At 57.6% G+C, this 23903-nt stretch overlaps 6 protein-coding genes across 14 annotated transcripts in view; 2 read left to right on the forward strand and 4 right to left on the reverse strand.

Annotated features, from left to right (window-relative positions):
• The window catches only part of MAN2B1 (mannosidase alpha class 2B member 1), a 135673-nt gene extending 133546 nt beyond the window's left edge, over positions 1-2127 (reverse strand). For both annotated transcript variants that reach the window (XM_059160073.1, XM_059160071.1), the window contains exons 1-4: positions 1943-2127; positions 1121-1223; positions 766-939; positions 208-401 (exon numbers count right to left, since the gene is read on the reverse strand). In XM_059160073.1, the coding sequence (XP_059016056.1) occupies positions 208-401; positions 766-939; positions 1121-1223; positions 1943-2107 (636 nt within the window). In that variant the 5' untranslated portion in view covers positions 2108-2127. The remainder of the gene's footprint in view (positions 1-207; positions 402-765; positions 940-1120; positions 1224-1942) is intronic.
• Positions 2128-2934: 807 nt separating this feature from the next.
• WDR83OS (WD repeat domain 83 opposite strand) lies at positions 2935-4395 on the reverse strand. Its single transcript, XM_059160097.1, has 4 exons — positions 4239-4395; positions 4017-4122; positions 3402-3499; positions 2935-3306 (listed from the first exon to the last, which is right to left on the reverse strand). Exons 1-4 carry the CDS (start codon positions 4286-4288, stop codon positions 3240-3242), a joined length of 321 nt encoding a protein of 106 aa, XP_059016080.1. The 5' UTR covers positions 4289-4395; the 3' UTR covers positions 2935-3239.
• A 128-nt stretch (positions 4396-4523) lies between these two features.
• On the forward strand, positions 4524-8757 carry WDR83 (WD repeat domain 83). Its single transcript, XM_059160094.1, has 9 exons — positions 4524-4778; positions 4856-4976; positions 5059-5164; positions 5800-5848; positions 5924-6050; positions 6918-6985; positions 7080-7188; positions 7287-7401; positions 8454-8757. Exons 1-9 carry the CDS (start codon positions 4676-4678, stop codon positions 8601-8603), a joined length of 948 nt encoding a protein of 315 aa, XP_059016077.1. The 5' UTR covers positions 4524-4675; the 3' UTR covers positions 8604-8757.
• DHPS (deoxyhypusine synthase) lies at positions 8653-12160 on the reverse strand. Of its 3 annotated transcripts, none has more exons than XM_059160089.1 (9): positions 11954-12160; positions 11257-11421; positions 10908-11029; positions 10729-10825; positions 10562-10648; positions 9969-10074; positions 9786-9889; positions 8943-9068; positions 8653-8858 (listed from the first exon to the last, which is right to left on the reverse strand). In XM_059160089.1, the coding sequence occupies exons 1-9, from the start codon at positions 12158-12160 to the stop codon at positions 8763-8765; spliced, it is 1110 nt and encodes a 369-aa protein (XP_059016072.1). In that variant the 3' UTR covers positions 8653-8762. The 3 variants fall into 3 exon arrangements, with proteins under 3 accessions (XP_059016072.1, XP_059016073.1, XP_059016075.1); XM_059160090.1 differs by lacking the exon at positions 11954-12160 and adding an exon at positions 11722-11742; XM_059160092.1 differs by lacking the exons at positions 11257-11421; positions 11954-12160 and having other exon boundaries at positions 10927-11023.
• Positions 12127-16941, forward strand: GNG14 (G protein subunit gamma 14). 3 transcript variants are annotated; one of them, XM_059160098.1, is made up of 5 exons: positions 12127-12264; positions 12638-12727; positions 12926-13004; positions 16587-16679; positions 16765-16941. In XM_059160098.1, exons 4-5 carry the CDS (start codon positions 16587-16589, stop codon positions 16888-16890), a joined length of 219 nt encoding a protein of 72 aa, XP_059016081.1. In that variant the 5' UTR covers positions 12127-12264; positions 12638-12727; positions 12926-13004; the 3' UTR covers positions 16891-16941. The 3 variants fall into 3 exon arrangements, with proteins under 3 accessions (XP_059016081.1, XP_059016082.1, XP_059016083.1); XM_059160099.1 differs by having other exon boundaries at positions 12926-13001; XM_059160100.1 differs by lacking the exon at positions 12926-13004.
• Positions 16942-17450: 509 nt separating this feature from the next.
• FBXW9 (F-box and WD repeat domain containing 9) lies at positions 17451-22687 on the reverse strand. Of its 4 annotated transcripts, XM_059160088.1 has the most exons (10): positions 22179-22685; positions 20921-21060; positions 20715-20843; positions 19648-19760; positions 19471-19562; positions 18484-18632; positions 18280-18393; positions 18060-18149; positions 17903-17968; positions 17451-17830 (listed from the first exon to the last, which is right to left on the reverse strand). In XM_059160088.1, the coding sequence occupies exons 1-10, from the start codon at positions 22585-22587 to the stop codon at positions 17756-17758; spliced, it is 1377 nt and encodes a 458-aa protein (XP_059016071.1). In that variant the 5' UTR covers positions 22588-22685; the 3' UTR covers positions 17451-17755. The 4 variants fall into 4 exon arrangements, with proteins under 4 accessions (XP_059016071.1, XP_059016070.1, XP_059016069.1 ...); XM_059160087.1 differs by having other exon boundaries at positions 17451-17968; positions 22179-22687; XM_059160086.1 differs by having other exon boundaries at positions 18280-18632; positions 22179-22683.
• Positions 22688-23903: the final 1216 nt, after the last annotated feature.

Below are 23903 nucleotides of genomic sequence, written 5' to 3' on the forward strand. Positions count from 1 at the left end.
GGACCCGGGAAGAGCCAGCTGGAGTGGGGTCAGCCTGGGCAGAGGCAGAGCGGAAAGGGGCTACTAATGGGATTCACAGCTCACCCAAGGGGCAGGGCCTCAAGTGGCCAGAGGGCCAGGGGCCAGGGCCTGGTCCAAGTGAGCTTGCAGGGAAAGGCGGGGCTTGAGTGGCCAAGGGAGGAGCTAGGAGCGAAGCTGGGCAATCACCTGTGCAAACAGCGAGGCCTGCTCCCGAGAGTGACCGAAGGGGTCAATGTGCCAGGCCACACGGGGGCGTCCATCTTTGCCAAACGTGTTTTCCAGGAAGCGCAACCCAAGTGTCATCTGGTCTATGATGGCTCCGTAGTGGGTGGCTGCCTCATCGTTCATCACCCAGCCACCGTTGGCAAACTCCAGGCGTCCTGTGCCAGGAAGGGAAAATCTGGGTGGACTGTCAGGGCCAGGACTGGGGCCAGGGGTGGCAATGCAGGAGAAATGAAGGCCCGCCTGCAAACCCAGGCCGGGAAGGAGAAGAGGGGTCATTCCCAGGCCAGTGTAGCCAGATATGGAATAGAGGGCCCCCTACGTGGCAGGCTTCCCTGAGGCTCCCCTGGAGGTGGGGCCCTGAGGGATGTATAGGAGTTCTACAGATAAAGGGACATTCCAGGCAGGCAGAGCCACATGCACATGCAGACTGCAGGGGACATGACAAAATCTCAAAAGCTGGAGGGTCAGAAACAGAAGCGAGCTGAGCTTCCTCTTTGCACTTCCTTCAGGCAGGCTCACCCTGGCGGACCAGCTCCCGCACAACTTCCTGTGTTGCATTTGTCTGCTGGTGCCACCAACGGGAGAAGAAGGCAATCTCCACATAGATGAATCGACGGGTGGGCTCCACCAGCAGGGAAGAGATGACTGAGTCTAGAATGTACTGTACCCCCGCGTGCTGGACGTCATTCTGGACTGTGGACACAGGGGTCAGGGACACATGAGCCAAGGGGGGACATTCTTAGACACAGGAGCCCAAGCTGGGCAACGTCCCCCCTCCCAATGTCCAGGACCCACAAAGGATCTGAAGGCTCAAAGGGACCATGGGGGACCATGGGACCACTGCCCCAAGGGGAAATCCCCCTGCTCTACTCACTGCCATAAAAGTACTGGTCCACAGTCTTGAGCCAGCCCACATCGTCATGCGTGTGGGCCACCAGGTGCACGTTGAGCATGTCCGGATGCACCACGGGGCATGTCTGCACAGGGACCCCAAATAACACACATCCTATCAGTTACACCGGGGTTAAGAAGCAGGCTGGGGTCGGGGGTGGGGTGGAGGCACAACATAGGTCTTGATCTAGAGGCGAGTGACCCAGAGAAACCCCGCGAGGCTGTTGCAGGGAGGAAGCCGCAGAGTTGGGCAAACAGATACAACTCCCACTTGACACGACCCCTTACGGCAGCTCTCATTCACACCCTGGGTTAATCGTAACAGTAGTAGCAAACGTTTATTAGGTATTTGCAAGTGGCAAGCAGCTGGGGGTGGGGGCAGTATTATCTCATTTTCAGATGAGAGCACTGAGGATCAGAGTGGTTAAGGAACTTGCCCCAAATCACGGGGCCAGGAAGTCAGGGAGCCTGACTGGAACTGCAGGCAGGCCGACTTCAGGGTCCCAGCTCTCAAGCCATCCCCCCGCCGCCACAAACACACATCTGCCCGATCACACAGTTAAGTGCATGCATGCAAACTCCCGGCAAGCCCACTCACAGAAGGAAGGAAGCAGGAACCGAGAGCCCTATTCTCAGACTCACACAGCCAGACCTTTCAGTGACGCAAAGCATGCCTTCAGAGCACACTGTCATATTAACAACCATTCACTAGGCACCCACAGAACACACCCACCCACAGCCCCGGACCCTACTCGGGGGTCTTCGCTCCAGCTTGTGTACGCTTCCGCTCCCGGGCCGCGCTCACCTCGTATCCCGCGGCCCGAGCGCTGGGCGCCGCCACCAACAACAAAAAGAGGAAGGAGAGAGGCGGGAACGGTGGCTGCAGCGCGCGGGAGCTCGTCTTGGGCCCTGCCGCGCCCCGGCCGCCACCGCCGGCGCGGACCCCCGAAGGCCGCGCGTTGGCGCCCATGGCTCCGCCGCCGCCGCCGCAGCCGCCACCTCCAGGGGCTTCCCGGGCCCTGCAAAGGCAGGGCAAACACCCCGCCCCCAGAACCCTACCTAGCCAATCGCTGCTGGCGGGGGCGGGGCCAGGATGCCGCCTTGCGCGTCAAGGAACTGAGCCCTCGGCTAGCCCCTGGGGACACTAGGAGTGTGGGGAGGCGTTGGGCGTGTCCACCCTTGGTTGCTGGTTTAGCCAGGGGAGCCTTTAATATCTCCGAGTGGCCCTTTGTCCCGTGGACGAAAAGGCTTCAAATTTTCCTCCGGGTATAGTTTGCTTAGAAGGGGAGGATGTGTGCTTGGGATCCTACGATGTCCCGTCGGTCTTCAGGCCTAGGGTCTTGGAAGGACCTAGCTTGGCTAGGAGCAGGGGCTAATGGTGGTCCTGTTCTGTTCTATGAGGATTACACATAGAGGAACTAACCCCCTGGGGTACTAAGGATGGGAGGTATACAGCCTAATTGGAAGAAATACCCATGGGACTCAGGTGAGGAGTGACAGGTGGGGGAGGACTCAGTCTTTCATGCTTTTCCCAATCCCTATTAGTCCATCCAGTTCACTGGTATTATCCGATTTGTCTGATAAGAAAATGAAAGCCCACATTCCTCAGGTCAGCAGAGCCCATCTGCTGAGTTGCCAGAGGACAGGGATCACTGCTCTGCCTCGGGCAGCTGACTGAAGTCACAAGGCTTGTGAAAGAAGCAAGTGAACCACCACGACCAGAAGGCTCCAGGCTGGAGCCCCTCCCCCACCAGGAAAAGCACCCACAATCCACAGGAGAGGTTCCCAAAACACAGCCAGAATGCAAAACTTTATTATTAACTGGTTTCAACAAAAGAAACGAGTGGATACACGTAGAAACATGGACAGCATCTCCCCCAGCAGCAGGCAGGATGGGGAAGCAGGCAGGTGGGGGAGGCCTAGGAAATTCTCCTCTGCCCAGCAGAAGTGGAATCCCAGGGAAAGGGTCAGGTTCCCTCCATCCAGCTTCGAGCCCTGAGACTACCTCATTCAGGGAAGCCCAGGACAGCAGCTGAGGGCAGGGGCTGAATAACCAGGGGCCAGGCCTGGGGGAAGGTGTACAGAGTAGTCCTTGGCTGACATCACCAGGGGGGCGTCATGGGCTGAGGGTTCTGCAGATATGACATCACCACGGCAGAGATGGACAGCCTGAGGGGGGAGAGAGGTGTCAGTCCAGAAGGGTAGGCTTGGGTCCCCCTCTCCCCACTTACTCAAAAGTCCTCCTTCTCTAAGCCTAGACTCACATGAAGCTACTCATCATCTGTTTAGTGTCCTCAGAGCTCCGGGAGTTGGCAAAGCTGATGAAGGAGCAGTAGACAGCGACCCAAGCGCACCACTTCAGCTGGGGAAAGGCAGGAGGATGGGGGTATTCGGTCAGTGACAGGCACACCAATGAGCCACCATAGGGGCATTCCCAGAAACGGGTGCCAACGCACTGTTTCCACCCGATGCAACCTGGATCTTGTCCCCAAGAATCCCTCAGTCCCATTCCCCCTGGTATACTCCAGGTACCCAGTTTCTCGTTCTACCCTCTTGGCCTGCGTTTCTTGACAGCACCACATGCCCTCAGGCCTAAGAAGAGTAGCCTTTGACATGACTCGTGATACTAAGAACCCCATCCTTTCTCCACGAGTCCCCTCCAAATTACTTTAAAATCAAGCCAACCTCCCCGGTACCCACCCTGAACCCGGCTTCCCCTCCGGCTCTGGCTCTCTCCGCCCAGCAACACCGCAGCCCCGCCCCCGGCCAGGCCCAGGCCCCGCCCCGTCAGCGCCAGCCCGGCTTCATTCCGAATCCGCTCCCACCACGGGCTTCGTGGCCAGGCGGAGCTACGCCGAAGGAAACTCGGCGCCGCCCACCTTGAGCATAAGGCCGCACATGCTGAAGATCATGCCGAGCAGGTTCATGTAGTCCGGCGTCGGGTCGTCCAAGGCCGGGTTACACTCGCTCGGCGGGGGCTTGTACCTGCGGTAGGCTCAAGGGTCAGAGACACTCAAAGTCCCGCCCCCGAAGTGGACAAGCGCTTCCCTGGACCTCGCACCACAACCCGAGCCCTGTTCCCGTGATGTTGGGGTCCTCACCTCAGCACTTTGTTCGGCCTTCGTGGATCCGACATATTGTTAGTGGACATGGCGGGTCCGAGGTCGAGCCTCTTCCGCTGAGGGAGTCGCAGCTTCCGGTGCGGAAAAGCAGGGTGGCTTTTACAGTGACACCCACAGGCTGCGAGCTTCCGTTCCCAGGGGCGGGGCCAGGACTCCTTCCAGCCGGGGGATAGAGAATTGGAAAAGACCAGAAGTGTTTCTTGAAAACAAGAAGTGGAAAAGAAACCTAGAAGCTGGAATCAGGTTTCAGTATTCCAAACACTACCCCGAAAAAAAGCCAAAATATTTGAACCGGAAGTGAGAAATAGGAAGTGGGCTACGGAAGACAATAAAGTTACACCCGAGCGTGGAGTCCCAGGATTCGGAGTCCTTGGTACGGATCGATGTAAGGCGGCGAGAAAGGGAACCCGAAACAAATGGCTTTCCCTGAGCCGAAACCACGGGGCCCGGAGCTGCCGCAAAAACGGGTGAAGACGCTAGACTGCGGGCAGGGGGCAGTGCGAGCTGTACGATTTAACGGTGAGCTCCCTCTTCGTTCCGGGTCCTCCTGCCTTCTGAGGTCCTCAGCCCTATAATTCCCTCCTGGTGTTTCCCAGTGGATGGCAATTACTGTCTGACGTGCGGCAGCGACAAGACCCTGAAGCTGTGGAATCCGTTGAGGGGGACGCTGCTGCGAACGTACAGCGGCCACGGCTACGAGGTGCTGGATGCGGCCGGGTGAGCCGGGGGCCAGTCCGAGATACGGATGCAGAGACCGGGATCTGAGGTCAGCACTGATCTTCCCTCCTTTGCCCTCCAGCTCCTTTGACAACAGCAGTCTCTGCTCCGGCGGCGGGGACAAGGCGGTGGTGCTGTGGGATGTGGCATCGGGGCAGGTCGTGCGCAAATTCCGGGGCCACGCGGGGGTGAGTACAAACGAGAAGAGGCCTCATTAGAGCGTGGATGACGGAGAAAGCCCGCATTGACGTGTAGGTGGTGACAGGGAACCCGCCCACCCCCACCCATTACCACCCCCACCCCAGGGCCCAGCATGCAGTGTCCCCCAAAATCTTTCACCTCCCCTATCTCTAGCCTTTGCTTTCTTTTTATTTATTTATTTTTTTTAAGATTTTATTGACTTATTAGAGGGATGCCTGGGTGGCTTAGGCGGTTAAGCGGCTGCCTTGGGTTCAGGTCATGATCCAAGGATCCTGGGATCAAGTCCTACCACAGACTCCCACCTCAGTGGGGAGCCTGCCTCTCCCTCTGTCTGCTGCTCTCCCTGTTTGTGCTCACTCGCTTCTCGCTCTGATAAATAAATAAAATCTTAAAGAAAAAAAAAAGATTTTGTTTACTTATTAGAGAGAGCACAAGCAATGGGGCGGGTAAAGGGAGAAGGTTCCCTTCTCAGTGGGGCCAGATTCCAGGACCCTGGGATCATGACCTGAGCCAAAGGCAGATGCCCCTCCTTTGCTCTTGCTGTAACCAGCACCCAGAACCCTGCCTTTATCCCAGTCCTCCAAAGTCCAGTCTCCTCTGAGTGACAATTCCCATCTCTCAGAAGGTGAACACGGTCCAGTTTAATGAAGAGGCCACAGTCATCTTGTCTGGTGAGTCTGGGGCCTAGGCAGGGTGCTAACCCCTGCAACCCAAAGCTGACCTCACCTTCATGCTGGCTCTCACAGGCTCTATTGATTCCAGCATACGGTGCTGGGACTGCCGGTCGCGGAGGCCTGAGCCGGTGCAGACGCTGGACGAAGCCAGGGATGGCATATCTAGTGTGAAGGTGTCAGACCATGAGGTCCTGGCAGGGTGAGTGGAGCCAGGACCTCACTCGTGCCCTGCTGGGGATCACCACTGCCTCGCTACTTAGATTAAAATCTGCTCTTCTCACCTCAGCTTACAAGGCCCTGCACAGTGCTCTCTGCTGAGCTTTTAGCTTTTATTCATTCCACGTCTCATTTCTCTTAATATGCCAAGCATGCTCTCACCTCCGGACCTTTGCAGTGGCTCTTTCTCAGCCAGACTCCCTTTCTCCTTACTCAGAGTGTTTTTGAGCCTCTCTTGCATACCACTTTTTTTGTTGGGAAACACACAGCAGTTATTGAAATAGGGGAAAATCTCAGCCCACATCAGGCTGACGTTCTAGTTGCAAGAGGCAAACAATGACAATTCCCAAGCAGGGCTCCCCAGACTGTTGGCTGGTCTGTTCCCACACATCATCTCCTGGACCACACGTTTGTCTCCTTATCCTTCAAGTCCCAGTTGAGAGGTCACCTCCTCAGGGAGGCCTTCCTAGATTATTCTCAGTCAGTAAGGCTCTGGTGGCAGAACGTGCTCTGACTTTGTTGCAGCTGTGTCCCAAGGTCTAGCCCAGAGAGGCAGCTCAGTGCATATCAGAAACCCATAGAGTAGGTCCTGATCGGCCCTGGGTGTCCGTCTCAAAGCCAGTGCCTGGGAATTCCACTTAAGAACTCATTTCAGTGTTTATTTCCCATGGCTAGCCTTGAGTGTGAGCATGACAGCGAAGGGTGCACAGGGAAGGGCAAGCTAAGCCCCCCCCCCCCACACACACACACCCTGCCCCAGGGTCCTGGCAGGGTCAGGGAGAGTCCAGGGACTGGAGCCATGGACCTCCTGGCCCCAGTTGATGCTTCAGCTGGATCCATCCTCTTGCAGCTCTGTGGATGGCCGGGTGAGGCGCTATGACCTGAGGTTGGGGCAGCTCTTCTCAGACTACGTGGGCAGTAAGTGTGGCGGGACTGTGGGGCAGGCAGGGCCGGTTCGGGGCAGCAAAGGAGGCCCCAGCCTCACCCACCTGTGCCCCTCCCCACCCCCCAGGCCCCATCACCTGTACGTGCTTTAGCCGAGATGGGCAGTGCACCCTGGTCTCCAGCCTGGACTCCACGTTGCGGCTTCTAGACAAGGACACAGGGGAGCTGCTGGGCGAGTGAGTCCTCGGGGTCCTGGAACACACACACCCCCCCCGCCGCCGCCCCCAGCACCCTCTGCTAGGACCCAGGCCCTCCTGACCCCTCCCACCCCCAGGTACACCGGCCATAAGAACCAGGAGTACAAGCTGGACTGCTGCCTGAGTGAGCGTGACACACACGTGGTCAGCTGCTCCGAGGACGGGAAGGTGTACTTCTGGGACCTGGTGGAGGTGAGCGTCCTCACCCCAACTCCTTACCAGGCTGCCTGCTCTGTCTTTCCCGTCACTCCCACACCTGCGAAGGGGAATGCTATTAGAGCTGGGGGCTTGCAGGAGTGAGTGAAAAGAGAAAGCAGCAAGGGCATTCCTGGCAAAGGGAACATGTGTGCTAAGGCTTGGAGGTGTGGCCCACTTGGGTCAGGAGACAAAGGTACTGTGGGATGGTGGCGGCAGCAGAGCTGTAAGCAAGGCCACGCAGGCCCAGCTGACCTTGGAACTGGGGCCAACAGCCGCACCAGACCCCCACTGAGATGGGGCTATAGTTCAGAAACCCTGAGCTACCTCTGAGCATCCCCATGGTTTCTAGTCCCAAACCCCGTGAGCCCTGTCTTGATAAGTCTCGGCCTGGTGGGAAGGTCAGATTGGAAACAGGCTATTATTCTGACCTCATGGAGTCAGGGCTGGGGCTTGGCCAGGGCAAGTAATGCCCCTAAGAGGATGGAGGAAGCTGGGGGTGGGGGATGGAGACTTGGGGGCCCAGGTCTCTCTGGCAACGGAGAACGCGCCAGTGTTCTGCTTACTTGTCGAGAGTCTACCAGACAAAGTCACCCTGAGCGGGGGAGCGCATGGAGGAACATTTTTGAAGTGGGAAGAGCAACTTGGAGCCTGCTTAAGGGACCAGATGCGTTGAGCGGGGACTTCAGGCTGATGAAGGAAGTGAGCACAGACGCTGCCCCGTGGGCCCCTAGAGCCCAGATGGCAGCAAGGCAGAGAAGCCAGGACAGGACAGGGTCGGAGCAAGGTGGTGGCTGTGGATGTGGATCGAGACATGGTCTAAAGGCCGCGCCAGGAGCACTTGCTGATAAACGGGTGGGAAGCGTGAAAGAGCAAGACTCCCGGGATGTTTGGCCTGAGCCACACGTGCTCCAAAAGATAGTGCAGCTCAGGCGTTCATTTTGGGGCAGCTGAGGTTTGCAGTGCCTGGGAAGCTGTTGGCGGCGGGTGGCTGAAGGTCAAGGGAGAGGGACGCACTGATAACCGCTCCCCACCCCTTCCCTCCACAGGGTGCCCTGACGCTGGCCCTTCCTGTGGGTCCCGGCGTGGTGCAGTCGCTGGCCTTCCACCCCACGGAGCCCTGCCTGCTGACCGCCACGGGAGGCAGCGTCCAGTGCTGGCGGGAGGAGGCTTATGAGGCTGATGGTGGCACTGGGTGAAGGTGGGGGACCCACCGCCACCAAGGACACAGACATGGACTCAAAAGGATCATGGAGACCATTTATTTTAGACACACAGCTGACCAAGGAGGGAGGAAGGGACCGGGTTTGCAAGCTAATAAATACAGGAGAGGGGAGACTTCCCTGAGCCACAGCCATTCAGTCCTCATTCTTCTCAGGCATGAAGGCATCTCTCTTCTGGGCAAAAGTTTCAGCCACAAGCAGGGGGAAGACGAGGGAGGCGTCGGCGTAGACCTACAGAGGGGACGTGAGTGAATCATAGGGCTTGCGGCCGCACTCTGGGAGACTGTGCGCCCCAGCCACCTGACCAGCCCTCACCTTGACAGGCTGTGCATCCACCCGGATCTTGCCCCAGGAAACCGCTTCGTCCGGCCTGGCACCAGAGTCCGAGCCATCAAACTCCTGGGCCGTGTTGATATAGACAGAGTAGTCAGCCCCGTTCCGCTGTGGGGAGAGCCAAGGGCAGGGGGAGCTGGTCAGCCAGTCACTGGACATGGCGGGGCGGGGGGGTGGGCACTAGCTAAGAGGCCAAGGGCTGTGTCCTGCGTGCAGGAAGCCCGGAGCGGCCCCCCACTCCAAAGGAAGGGCCTCACATCCATGCATGAGCAGAGCACAAGGTTGGGGTTTGGTAGGGTTGATGGGTAGAGCTGCCACCAAACACCAAGATGACGCCCACTCTGATCAAGGCCCCATCAGTCTTCACCCGACCCCCCCCATGTTACCCCATCCCCCACAAATGCCAGAGGGCACCTGAGAGCTCCCAAGTGGCAGCCCTGGAGGCCTGGCTCCTGCTGCTGGTCACCTCCGCTCCCCTTCACCGGCCTGCTAACTAACTGTACCTGGACTTAATTCAGGCACCCCAGAGCCTTTGCACTGGCCGTTTCCTGTGCTCACTGGCTGTCTTTCCCAGAACGTCATTTCTCTTGCCATCTTGTCTTCCCTCGTTTCTTCCCACAGGAGCTAACTGCCATGTGGCAACCGTGTCACTTGTTCGCTGCCTGTCTCCCTGGCTAGAACATCAGTCCCGGAGGACAGGGATCCTGACCTGTCTAGTCCACAGCTGTCTCCCCAGCACATGGCACAGGCCTAGCGCACAGGCATGGCTGCATGGCGAGCCCGCATCCACCCACACTAGGGACTGGGTGCCCTGTCTCCACTCACCATGAGGTTGGCGTTGGCGATGTGGTGCTTGACCAAACCCCCGCCCAGGATGATCATCCCAGTGTGCTTGGCAAAGATGGCCTGCGTGTTGATGAGCCTCAGGTCTGGAGAAGAGCGCTGTGGTCAGGCTGTGGACCCAGCCAGCCCTCCTCCCCTACTCCCGTGTGACCCCCTGTGCCTCACCCTCGACAATGTCCAGGACCAAGCCTGGGTTCTTGTAGGAATGGAAGAAGATCATGTCACCCAGGGAGCCATCTGTGAGCGCTGGGCTCAACACGGGGATGTGGTTCTGGAGGAACAGCAAGACAAGAGTGACTGGAGCTCGGAGCCCAGTGGGAGCAAGCTGGTCCCTATCCCAGTGGCATCCCCTCCTCTTTGCCTGATTCTGGGCAGAGTGCTTAAGTTCTCTGGGTCTCAGTCTCCTCAACTGTAAAATGGACACAACACCTCCCTCATGGACGAAGAAGCGTTAAGTGACAAAATCACAAAGAATGAAGGATAGTGTCTGACAAAGAACGGCCGCTCTCGCTACTCTGCCGGACCTCCGCCTTGAAGGAGCATGGGACCACCCCATGACGGCTGCCCCAACTGATCCCAAGTCTAGGAAACAAGCCAGGATCCCAAGGTCACACTCAGTGGCTGTGCAGCCTCAGACAAACCACCTGAGCTCTGTGTCAGATTCCGCATCTCAGAGTGGAGATGAGGAATGGACTCTCCAGGGGTCTATGAAGGTGAAACACCAAGGCCTGGTATCCGGGCCCCACCCAGCCGCTCACCTTCTGGGCCCAGTAATACACCGATTCTGGGTTGTTGATCTCCTTGCCCAGGCGGGCAATCATCTTGGAAGGTGTCCACTTCACACCCTAGGAGGAAACACTGACTTCAGCCTACAGTGCCTGCCCCGACTCCTACCACGTCAGCCCCTAGGTCGCTCCTGCCCCACCTCTGTGTTCTGCTCCAGCACCATCTGGTCCAGAATGGGCATCAACCAATCCTCAAACTTGCAGTAATTGTCGTTGGGCACCAGTAAGTTTCCAATCCTGTGAACATGAGGCATGTGGGCATCAGGCCCCAGGACTCCCAGCCCAGCTCCCTTGCTCAGCACCACCCAGGGCCCCCAACCTGTTGATCCCGTTCTCACGTAGCTCCTTCCCCCTGAGACTGAAATCGCCCAGGTACGTGGGTGCCAGGCACTTGATAAAATCTTCCTCCACGCCGCCAGCTGTGGTCACTAAGACATCCACCTGCAGCCGTAAGTCAGGGAGGTTGGCCCAGGAAGAGAGCCCTGCCCTCACCCCAGGTAGAGCTCCCAATACTAACCCAGTGACCCTTGGGGAAAGCTCTACAGCAAAAGTAGATCGTGTCCCTCTGCTTAAAACTGACCCCATCTCCCTATGTCATTTAAATCACCAGTAATTTTATTGCCCTAAGACCTAGAAAGGCCAAGGTCACAACCCCACGAGGTCCCCACCATGTTGTGCTGCACGAGGTAACGGATGGTCTCACGGATGCCTGAACTGATGAGGTTTGATGTGTAGCCCAGAAAGATGGTGCAGCCAGTAAGTGGGCGCCGGCTCTGGGTCAGGTCTGCATGGTGGTCTTCATCCTGTGACAGTGGCTCCAGTTTCTTCTCTATCTAGATGTAAGGGCAGAGTCTAGTTACCCTCTGGCCCCAAACCCTAGCACCTACCACTTCTACCTGGAATACCTGTAGCCAGGGAACGAACGCCCTTTGTGCAGGCTCCGCCCCATTCACAGCCCAAATCTCAAGGCACACGCTCAGGTTTTACCCCCTTTTCAAGGAATCGGAGAGCACGACCTTTGCAGGCCCGGTGCCCTTCCCCGACGGGAAAAACAAATCCGAGCCTGACTTAGGCTCCTCAACCGTACAGTTCAGAACACTTTCACTCGCCTCCTATCTAGAATCAGTCCCAACCTCATCCTAATTGTAGAACACTATGGGGATGGGGGCTGGAGGTGGGAAGACAACGTCCTCTTCCCAGCACAGAAACTGCCGCCCAGAATGGGTCCCGCCTCTCTCCAACTATTGGACCGCCCAACAAAGGACACGCCTCCTTCTCAAGGGATCCCCGCCCCCTCCGAGTACTGCATTGCCGCTACTTTAGGCCACACCCCCTCGATGCAGGAAGTTCCGCCCCAGGCTTCACCATGGCGTTGACTTGCTGCACGGCGCGCCCGAAGTTGGTGGCCTGAAAGCCAGTGGTGCCGAAGGCCTCCAGTAGCGCACGGTAGTCCACGCCGCGGTTGAAGTCGTAACCTCGGACTTGGGAGCTCTCGGAGGGTAGCGCCGAGCTGTGCTTCAGCACAGCGGCCAGCGCCGCCGCGGGTGCCTTCCCTTCCGGAGGACCCTCCATGTTCCTGAGGCCGCAGTCCCAGATCACAGCCGTCCAAGGCCAGGCCTCCAGCGGCCTCCAAACGCACTAAAGCTCAGCACGCGCTCTGTACGACAGTACAGGAAGTAGGGCTCGGGAAAACCTGCAGAAGGGGCGGGAAGTAGTTCAGTCACGTGACCTTCTTTGAGTCCCATAATCCAGGGCGCGGCCATGTTTGCGCGTGCGTTCCGTAATACGGAAGCTGCGAGGAGCCGCTATTCCTTGTCTCGTGTCTTACCAAGCCTGAGATGAATAACGATTCCTACTTTCACTGCCGCCTGCTGGAGACTCACCGCGTTGCGCGGCGCTTTCCCATTCGTTTCTGTCCCTTCTGGAAGGAGGGTGGCTTCTTAGACGTCGCCTTTGGACAGGATTCGAGTCATCAGGAAATGTCAAATAGTTTCTGCCCCTGAGCGTTTCTCGTCGAATGGTTTAGTGATCGTTGTCCGTACCTCTCAGGTCTCCAGAGCCGCCTCCACATGCTGCGTAACCCTGCGGGCCGTTGCAGCTGTCGCTTCTTCTGGGAAGCCTCCTCTGACCTTCCTCTGGGTAAGGGACCTCCTCTGGGATCCAAGGCTGACCTCTCTTTCCCTCCATCAAGACTGTGAGACCCTCAAAGGTGGGGTCTGTATCTCATGGATCCTCCTAGCGCTGCACAGGGTCTGGTCCAGGGGTACTCTTCTAAGCAGGCATTCTACAACTTAGGGAGTCTATACTATACGTTGGGCTCTGTGTTTGGCATTTCAGACTTATCAGTGAGCAAGATGCAGACCCTGCCCTCCTGGAGTCCACAGTTTGGGGAGCTAGAAAGCTAACAACAATAGTGGTAAGTGCTATTGAGGAGCCCAAAATGATGATGTGTCTTTTAGGTAGGGGTGGATGGAGGGGGGAAGGTGGCCTTATTTGAAGCAACAGGTGATTGGGGAAGACGCCAAGGAGGTGACATTTGAGCCAAGGCCAGAAAAACCCCATACGTGAAGATTTGGGGAGGCCTTTATCCACCATCCCCCACTGGGAAAGAGAACTGGCAGTGCAAAGGTCCTGAGGCCAGAGATTAGCCCACTTGATTGGAGAAAGAGAACGTCCTCCTAGACATCTTTGACAGTCCCCAGTTGGATCTCACTCCTCAGTTCCCACTCCTCCTAACCCAGATCTCCCTGCAGTCTTCCACAGCTCAACAAAGAGCCCTCAGCTCAGCGAATAAGCCCTCCGTGCACCTAGTAGGCTCAGCCCTGAAGAATTGAGCTTAATGTCTTTCCTTCTCTCACACTCACACTCATCCCTCAGCACCTCCACCAAGTTCTACCCACAAGATGGGTCCCAGATCCAGGTGCCTTTTCTTACTGTTAGAATTTGACATTCGGTTAGTTTCAGCTGTACAACATTATGATTGGTGTTTGTATCCAGGTCCTTCTCTCCATTCTCAAAGCCTCAACGCTGGGCTGCCTTCCCTCCAAACCGTCTCCCGGCTGTGGTCAGAGAGCTCAATACACAGAAACCAGAAACATCGTTCCTTTTTAAAACTCTCTTATGCTGGCTTCTCCCTAGGAGTAAAATCCAGGGTCTTCACCGTGGCCTATGAAGGGCCTGCTTACTTTCCTGCCCTCCTCTCCCACCACTTGTCCTCAGTTCCTTCCTTTCTGGTTACATCGGCCTCCTCGCTGTCCGAGAACCCACCAAGCTTGTTTCCGGACCTTTGACGTACCCGCTGCTCCTTCTGCCTGGAATACCCTCTTTTCCAGCTCCTTCTCTGAATCTCTGTCTAAATATTACCTCGTCCAAGAGGCCTGCTCTGACCACCTGACTCCCCACTTACCTTGCTCATCATTCTCTTTCATTTTGTCTGCTGTTGTCCGTCCCTCCCTGATGACAGCGGCCACTCCGTGCAGGCAGGATTGTCTGGGCTCGCCGCTGTTTCTCTTACTCTGTGCAGTGATCGCATACTGTGATCTCAGCAAATATGCTGAATGAATCAGTGAGCCCACACAGGGGCATCAGGGTGATCCGGGAATCCAGGAATGAAGGAAGGGAAGAGGTCAATAAATGAACTCAGGGACGCCTGCTGGCTCTGTCAGTGGAGCTTGTGAGTCCTGATCTCGAGGTTGTGAGTTTGAGCCCCACGCTGGGTGTAGAGGTTACTTAACGATAAAATCTGTAAAAGAAAAAAAAAAGGAAAATTCAGAACAGGTAGAAGGTGCCAGAGCAGACAGAGCCCTCTGGGCAGTAGTAAAGAAGATGGGTTTAAAAAGGCTGGGAAACGGGGCGCCTGGGTGGCTCAGTGGGTTAAGCCGCTGCCTTCGGCTCGGGTCATGATCTCAGGGTCCTGGGATCGAGTCCCGCATCGGGCTCTCTGCTCAGCGGGGAGCCTGCTTCCTCCTCTCTCTCTCTGCCTGCCTCTCTGCCTACTTATGATCTCTCTCTGTCAAATAAATAAATAAAATCTTAAAAAAAAAATAAAAAAAATAAAAAAAAAAAGGCTGGGAAACGATTGGAGAGTTTTAAGATTTTTTATGTATTTGTCAGAGAGACAGAGAGCACACAGGCAGGGGGAGCAGAACGCAGAGGGAGAAGCAGGCTCCCCACTGAGCAAGGAGTCAGATGCAGGACTTGATCCCAGGCCCCTGGGATCATGACCTTAGCCAAAGGCAGATGCTTAACTGACCGAGCCACCCAGGCATCCCAACCATGAGAGAGTTTTTACTTCCCCCAACTTTAAAAAAAAAAACTTTTATTTTTGAGTAAGCTCTACACACAACATGGGGCTCAAACTCACAACCCTGAGATCAAAAGGCAGCCAAGCCCTCCACCAACTTTTTTTTTATTGTAGTAAAACATATAACATAAAATTTATTATCACATTTATTAATTTATTCAAGTATGCGGTTCTATGGCATTAAGCACATTTACACTGTTGTACAAACATGGCCACTGTCCATCTCTACAGTGTTTTCATCATCCCAAACTGAAACTCTGTCCCCATTAAACACTAACTCCCTGTCCCCCACCCCAGCCACCCACCATCTACTTCCTGTCTCTGGATTTGACATCCCTAGGGAGGTCATGTAACGGGCTCATACCTTATCAGTCATTTTCTTTTTTTTTTTTTTTTTTTTTAAGATTTTATTTGTTTGAGAGAGAGACAGGGAGAGAGAGCATGAGTGAGGAGAAGGGCAGAGAGAGCAGCAGACTCCCCGTGGAGCTGGGAGCCCGATGCTGGACTCGATCCCGGGACTCCGAGATCATGACCTGAGCTGAAGGCAGTTGTCCAACCAACTGAGCCACACAGGCGTCCCTTTATCAGTCATTTTCTGACTGGCTTATTTCACTTAACAGATGCCTTCAAGGGTTTTCCATGTTGTAATGTGATTTGTTTTTCACCAGACCCCACTGGCTGCCTCAGGGAGCAAACGGGCAGGGGGGAAAGGCAGGGCAGGGGAGACGAGGCGGAGGCGCCTGTGCTGGTCCAGGCCAGCGGAGGTGGGAGCAGGACCTGGGACATGCCAGCGGACGTGGAGAAACATGACCAGATTGAGAAGCTAATTTGAGGTTGATCTGATGGCTCCTAAGAAAAGCTCGGACATAGGGACACCGGAAAGAGAGGGTCAAAGGAGTTGAAGATGTGGGCCAGGGCATTTGAGCGGATGGTGGTGAACTGGGGGCAGAAGGTCTTGGGGGAAGACAATCCCGAGTCCAGCTTTGGCTGAGCTAGGCGAGAGACCCCTGAGAGCCCAGTGCGGCAGACGGAGGAGGCAGTGGGCTCTGCGGGTGGATATGAGATCAGGGAAAGCTCTGGGATGGGGACAGAAGGAACCATCAGCATAAGCAAGTAGAGTTCTCTGTGGATAAGATCCCGGCTGGTGAGTGTAGACAGGGGAGAGACAGGGCTTCACCTGAGCCAAGGTACACTCTGTATGTGGTAGGGGGGTGGGGGCAGAGGCTGGCAAAGGAGGAGGGTTGGCGCCCATCGGCAGAGGATCAAGCAGGTCAGTGAGAAGCCAGGGCCCCCAAGCTCCCCCAGCGAAGGTGACACATGACACCAGGGCAGCCACTGGGCCCCCTGGGGCAGGGACCCCCTCAGCTGAGGCAGCTGCTGCCGCTGGTGACATTTCACTCCGTGAGTGTCCTGGCTTCAAAGTCTCTGCAGGGGTGGGGGAGGGATCGGAGGGGGCTGGAGAGGCCAGGCTGGCCAGGGAGGGAGCCAGAGCCGGGCTGCTGGAGGACCGAGCAGTCAGGAATCAGCTGCAGTCCTCAAGCTGAAGTACGTGGTCCTGACGGGTCGGGGACCCGCCACCCCCTTCCCACAGCCCCCAGGGGGACACCGGAGGCGGCGAGGCGACTCTCGGGTAGCCGTGTGGCTCAGAGTCTGGAATCGAGCCGACTGCCCGTGACCCCTCTCACTTTCCTGCAGATGTCCAGCAAGGTGGCCATTGGCAGTGACATCGGGCAGGCCCGCCGGGCCGTGGAGCAGCTGCGGATGGAGGCAGGCATCGAACGCGTGAAGGTGAGGGCCAGGGTGGTGGCACGGGCGTGTCTGGGCGAGGGGGCAGGTGGGCAGCCCCGGCCTGGCTGACCAGTCTGGCCTGCAGGTGTCCAAGGCGGCCTCCGACCTGCTGCAGTTCTGCATGGAGCAGGCCAAGAGTGACCCCTTCCTCGTGGGCATCCCCGCTGCCACCAACCCCTTCAAGGAGAAGAAGCCCTGCACCATCCTGTGACCTCCACGGCCCTGACCACCCGGGAGGCCGCAATAAACATGAAGTGAGGGATCCCCAGGACGTGGCTTGGCCAGGCTTCGGTGGGGGCAGAGGGGACCCCTGCTGGGAGCTGCGGGCGCATCTAGCGCAACCCCCATCCCCCACCGGTTCTAGGGTCCTGGCCCCAGCAGCACACATGTCCTGCACCCCCAGAAGGACGGCACACACCTCCCCCACCCCTCTCTGCCCCCCCGCACCCGTGGGGTGGCCTCAGCAGATCCCCTTGCCCACCGCACAATCGCGCCCAGGGTAAGAGTCCCAGGCTGGGTGCTAACACGCATCACACACACACACACACACACACACACACACACACATGCCATTACACAAACATGTGCAAACCCTTGAGAGCCTCCCCTTCCTCACACACACCCACATCCACTGGCCCACAGACAAGCGTAGACAAGGTTATTGTTACAACACTCACAGCCAGACCTGCCTCCCCCGCGACATAGACTGTCTCCAAGACGGTCACACACCCGGCGGCGCCTCCCAGTCCCAAGCAAGCACAGGCAGGGCCCTCGAGGGACACCAGTACATCAGGTTTATTTCTCCTTCGCTCTGGAAGGAAAGCAGGTATCCAAATCCTAACAAAAACAGGGCCCCAGGGAGGGGAGCAGTCCCCTGGGTGGGCCTGAACACCAGGCTCACCTCCCCTGGCGTGGGCCATGGCCTGTGGGGCACAGCTCACCACGGCCCAGACTCCTTGTGCCTCAGGGCTTCGGGACAGGGCAGGGGCAGCACCAGCACAGGGGGGATGGTCCCCCGAGAACAGAGGCCACGGCCCAGCCTGTGGGTCGGCAGATCCACGTCCGCATCCTCCTGCTCAGGCCTGCAGCCTCCAGACCTCCAGTGACAGGCCTCCAGAGGCAGCGACCACCAGGTTGCCCTCTGCGCAGATCTGGGGATGCAGGGCAGAGGGAGTCAGGGGCGCTCTGGGCACCTGGACAACGCGCACGGGGCAGGGCCTTACCCCATTCAGCACGTTGTTGTGGCTTCGGGTGCAGATGGTCCTCGGCGGGTCCGTAGGCACGTGCACCTGGGGGGGGCGGCAGTGGGCAAAGGTCTGGCCATGGGCTGCTGGCTGGTGGGGGCAGGGTAAGGGAGAGGGGCCTGTCTCGGGGGCTCACCCGGATGGTCTTGTCGGTGGATGTGGTGTACAAGGCCCCCAGTGAGTGTTTGATCCCTGTGATCTGAGACCTGTGGCCCACGTCAAAAGACTGCAGGAAGGAGGGACAGGGAACACTCAGGAAAGGCCTTGCCCAGGGTCAGCCCGCCAGCTGCCCAGGGGTTCAGGAGGTAGGGAGGAGGCCCAGGGACTGTTGGGCAGGGGCCAGCTCCCTGGCGGACCCGGACGAGCTGGAAGCGGCCGTTGTGGTTGGCGAAGACGTGCAGCAGGCCCTGGTTGTCACCAGCCCAGAGCTGGGGCTCCTGGTAGGACATGCAGAGCAGGTAGGAGTCCAGCTGCAGGAGGAATGCGGGACAGAGCAGCTCAGGCCGGGCCAAGCCACCACCCCATGCCCGGTCCCTGCGGCTCCCCCGGGGAGGGTCCACCTGCAGCCGCTGCAGGACGCTGTTGGCCCTACGGTCGAACACCACGAGCGTGTGGTCCTCGCTGCCCGAGATGATGTGCCGGTCGTCAGCCAGCAGCGCCAGCACCGCACTGGAGTGCAGCCGTCGGCTCTTCAGCAGGGTCGGGCCAACTTCAGGAGTGATGTGGCGAGGAGGGAGACATCAGAGCCCCTGCCTCCCGCCCCCCGCCCGCCCCTATCCCGCTTGGCACAACCCTTGGTCTGCTCTGCCTGCCCCCATCCCATCTCTCTCCTCTCTGGTCCCAGCAAGGACTGGGGCCATCCAGGGCCCCCGGATCTCAGCCCTCCCAGCCCCCGGGCCAATCCCATCTGCTCTCCGTACCTAGCCAACCTCAGCGAGTTCCCACATTAAATGCTTCCGCTCCCAGGCAGGTCGGAGCCAAGCCCCACTCCCATAACCAGGCCCCCACCTCTGGCCCCTCCTGGGAAAAGACCCCTAGCCCTACAATTAAAATAAGAATGAATAAAGAAAGAAACAATAGAAAAGGCTTTGGTGCTGGGCAGTGTTTTCCTAGGCTTTTTATGTAAACCAATATTTATTCTACCAATGTTCCTACTGTCCTCTCCTCCTATGAACCCTATGGGGTTGGGGTTACTATCCAGAACCTACAGACGGGGACACTGAGGTTCAAGCTTGACAGCGAGGACGGCGGCGGGGGTAGTCAGGGTTCTAGGGGCTGCTCCACCTCTCACAGTATTGAGGCTCAGAGGATCTCCTGCCGTCCAGACCCCCAGGTGGAGGGGGGCTGCCTCTGCCCCCAACATCCATCCCCCACCAGCTGCCTCTGCTGGCCCAGCAACAGCACGGGCCGCTCGGCGTGGTCAGCATCTGGTTGAGACTGTCATCCCAGCCAGGCTGTGAGGTCCAAGTGTCTCCTTCCCCAGCATGACCCTGGAGACCCCAAGCGGCCCTCCTCTCCCCACCCGGGTCCCTGGGCCCCCAGCCCACCTCTGGGGTCGTAGACGGTCACCTTCTTGTCATAGGTGCCAGTCACCAGGATGTCAGGCCGGTAGGACAAGCAGAGCACAGCCGCCTTGCCCCTGGGAACACACGGAGCCTGAGGCTTGGGCTGTGACTAGCTGGGACCCAGCCCGGCCCCGCCTCCCCATCCAGGACCCCACACACTTGATCTCGCCGAACTGCTGCCCATCAGCTGCCATGTCCCAGAGCTTCACCGTGCTGTCCCAGGAACCAGAGCACACGCGGTGGTCCAGCGCCGCCAGCGACCACACCCAGCCCTGCAGACCAGACCCAGTGGTCACCCCCATTCCAAAGGTAACCAAACCAAGGGTCGGAGGAGGGAGACAGCTGACCCCAGAAGCCAGAGCAAGGCAGCTCCAAGTAGAGGTCAGGACTTAGGTCGGTGGGTCTGACTTCAGAGCCTGGGATGTGCACACCCACATACAATGATACTCCTAAGTCCAGTCCCTGCCAGACTCAGCACCTGTGGTGGTTGGAGCCACGTAACAAGTCGATTAAAAGTGGGGCTTCCACTCCATGACTGGAGCAAATGACATGCTCTCCCTGTTTCTTCACTGGGAAAATGGGCACCAAAAAACAGCGCCTGCCTTGGGAGCTAACAGGCACAAATCACTGGCTGGTGGCTAACCCATTCCTCACCAAACTCCCTGAGCAGAGTGCTGTAACCGGGTCGCATGCTACAAACGAGGACACTGGAGCACAGAGAGGTTGTGTCTCTTGCCCAAGGTCACACAGCCAGGAAGGAGCAGAATAGGGATTTGAACCCAGTGGCCTAGCTCCGGCACCAAGCTCTTGGCCACCTGCCTACACCACCTCGGTGACTGGTGGCAGTGGTTTTCTTCCACAGCCGCTTCTCATGAGATGACCGCCATGCTCAGAGCTTTGTGAGCCTCACAGGCAGCCTCGAAACTGCCCTGCCCTATGCCTCTCAAGTATACCTGATGTCCCCCCGAGTGCCTGCTGTGTATCCCAGCCCACGTAAAGCTCTACGGCATAGCCATCTCATTCATGCTCATCTTAAACGAGCCCTAGACACAGGCAGAAATGGAGGCCGAGAGAAGTCCCGCATCTCACCCAATGTCACACTAGTCATGGCAGAGCAAGATTTAAATCCACAACGTCTGGTGCCAAAACGAAACTCCTGCCCTTAACCATGGCACCCTACTCAGGCCCCACCCCTCCATCCCATGTCTGGCCTCCTAACCCCTCACCTTGTGGGTGCTGTTCTTCTCGGTGCCCAAGGCCTTGACTAGAACCTGGCTGGGTTCCACCCCCAGCTGCCGCAGGTCCCACAGATTGACATTGCGATCTCGGGAGCCTGACAGACAGAACGCACCGCCCTGAGAAGAAAACAAGGTGGTGGCCTCAGAATCACCCTGGCCCAGCCCTGCCTGCCCCCCACCGAGCCCCACCTCACCTGGAGCAGCAACACCGAGTCAATAGAAGCAAAGTGCCCATCGGCCAAACAGAAGTACTCAGCCCAGCGCCCATCCTCCGCCCAGCGTGACAGGTGCTGCTCCAGCTCGATGCAGGCTGTCGGCCAGTCAAAGTCCTCCTCTGTGGGGCATCGTGAGCAGGGTCCCCAGTGGGCAGGAATCCTGACATCCACAGCAGCTGTCCAAGCCCATCCCTGGCTTCCAGGAAGCCCAACCTTCACCAGACTTGGAGAGAACCCCACCTGGATCCCTGACCCCACCCAAGAAGGCCTAGAATCTAGCTTTGGGACCACCTTCCAAGCAGGCTTAGGACTACTCACCCCAGTTTCCAAAAATAGAGTAACTAGAGCCTCCGGACCATCTTTGCAGGTCTCAACCCCCGACCCAAGTGTGGAGGACAGTAGCCTCAGGATGTTAAGGTCCTGCCTCAACCCTCAGGCAAAGCATCAGAACTAGGACATTTTGCCTCCACAATCTCAACCAAACCCAGGGAAGTGTTCTCAGATTAGTTTCTGTAAACGTGGGAACCTTGTCAAGTGACTCAAGGGCTAGATGCAGAGATTCAGTGGTATAATGGGGCACGACCAACTATGTTTATCAGGCTGTTCGGGAAAGCCCCACCAGTTGAAGCTGACCAAGCTGTCTTATCCCCCAGCTATCAGTGACCTCAGGGACAGTAGGAATTACCACCAGCCCCCAGCCTAGGTTAGACCCTGGGCTTGAGGATTTATCTGTGATTGCTAGTAGCAGGGATCCTAACCTCTTAAGATGTGGCTTGATTTAAAGGTTGCAGGCTCGGGCCTTTAGTCCCTGCCCCATCCCTACCTAGATCAAGACTGTAAGGGTGGGGAGCTTTGACATCATCAATTGCTAGCTCAGCATCTATACCCAGAGGATTCTTGGCCTTACCCTGAACCCCAAGAGATTCCAATTGCTAAGACTTCAAGTCCCTGTGTCAACCTCCAGCCAGGGGTCAGGTCTGTGGTACCACCAGACCCGTAGCCTAAGGCTCATTGGATCCTGAGTTCAGCGACCCCAGCCCCCCAAGGTAGATTTCCACAGCCCCAGGAGCCCCAGCGCCTAGCTCATGGTGCACCAAGAGGTCAAGGGCTTTGGCAGCATCGATAACTACCTCAGACTCCACCCAAGCCAGGCCAACCAGGAAGCGTGCTTCAGGGCGGTGCTCAAAGCATCCCAGCCTAACCTGGGCAGCTGACCCCGGCCCCCAGGCGCGCGCACCTTCTACCACTGGGTAGGGCGCGCGCACGCGGCGCTGCGCGCGTAGCCTCCAGGTGACCCGGTCACGCACGAGGTCGCGCAGCGTGTGGCACACGCGTGGCAGGACGTGGAGCACCAGGCGGGCGTCTAGGTAGGCGCAGATCTCGAGCAGCAGCTCCGGAGGAAGGCTCAGCAGTCCCGGGACCCCCACGGGCGCACCCTTGGACGCCGCCCGCGGCTCCAGGGCGCCAGGGGATGCGACGGGCGCGGACAGCAAAGGGGCGCGTGGGGGCCCCTCCCCGACTTTCGGCGGACTGAGCACGCGGGCCACGTAAGCCTCGGCCTGCGCGTCGGGGTCGGGCTCCGACTCCGGGTCCGAGTCATCTTCCCAGGCGCGGGGATCGTCTCGCGGCCCTGGGGGCAGCTCCATGGCGACCGGGGTGGGCGCGGCCAGCCGGGCCCTGTCAGCCGAGGGCCCGCGTCCCGTCTCCTAGGCAGCGCAAAGGCACTTCCGGCGCCGCTTGATGACGTGTCGGCGCAGCGCCGACCGGAAAGGAGTGCCACGTGCGGGAACAGGTCGGGTGTTAGAATCACGCTGTTCTGAGGGCTCCGGTGGTGCAGCTGCGGCAGCCTTGGGCTAGAAAATGCCTATTCCTGTTTCCAGCGTTTGTTAAACAGGCATCTGTGGCGGAGCTGATGCGGACGGGCGGCTGAGCATGGCTCGACGCGGTTCTGTCCAAAGCACCTCTCACAGGTGGCACTGAGCTTAGAAATGCAGCCCCTGAGTTGAGGCTAAACCGCAGGGGGATTCCAACTCCTTCCGGAAACAGAAACGTGCAGCTCTACCGCAGGGGCTTCAAGTTCTCTGAATTATCTACCACCGCCCTATCTCTTATTTATCGAAAGCGTCTCTTGAGCCAGGCAGTATTAACCGATCCATGTAAATGTCTCAGAGCATTGCTGTTCAGCCTCTTTGGATATCCACGTGGCTCTTTGCTCAGCTATCACCTTCGCAGTGAGGCCTTCTCAGAGTATCCTACTGTAAAGCTGACCATCTTACCAACGTTCTCTCTCCCCTCCCAACTTCTTCTCTATGGGACATACCACTGTTCCGCAGTTTATCTCCTATTCGCTCACCAGAATGTACAACACGTTTGTTGAATGAATGCTGGGTATATGTCAATGTCAGGTTTTTGTTTCTTTTCCCAAGTCCATGCAGGTGACCTTTGGCCAGGTTGAAGTAGCAGCAAGATTTTATTGAGGCTGTGTGTCCCAAGAACTTACCAATTCTCATTTGCCTCTGTAATGCTGCTCACACCTACCAGACCTCCCACAGGCCAAGTGCCAAGCTTAGCTTCCTACAAAACTGTCCAACCTGCCCAGTGACCCAGAGTTGTGAGGCTAACCAAAGATGAGGGTGCCACAAAACTGCCCCTTAATTTAGTGTAAGGCAATGGGATCTTGAACTTGGGCTGTGACACTAATGGCTCCCTTTTAAACTGAGCTCAAGACATTCAGTGAGCTGTAACTCCGTTCCAGGGGACACCACACATGTGTGTGTTACCACATCTAATCTTTTTCCTTCACATTCACCTTCCCATTTTACCGGGAAGGAAATTGAGAGGCTTGGGGTCCCAAGAAATGTGCCTGGGTAACACCTACTTATTTCCCTCCTCCCGAATTATTTCCTGAGTCCTGTGCATCCCCATTTCTAAGACATTCCAAGCCCCCCTCCACATCTTTTCT

This window comes from Mustela lutreola, chromosome 2 (assembly GCF_030435805.1).
Source record: "Mustela lutreola isolate mMusLut2 chromosome 2, mMusLut2.pri, whole genome shotgun sequence".
NCBI classification, from domain to species: domain Eukaryota; kingdom Metazoa; phylum Chordata; class Mammalia; order Carnivora; family Mustelidae; genus Mustela; species Mustela lutreola.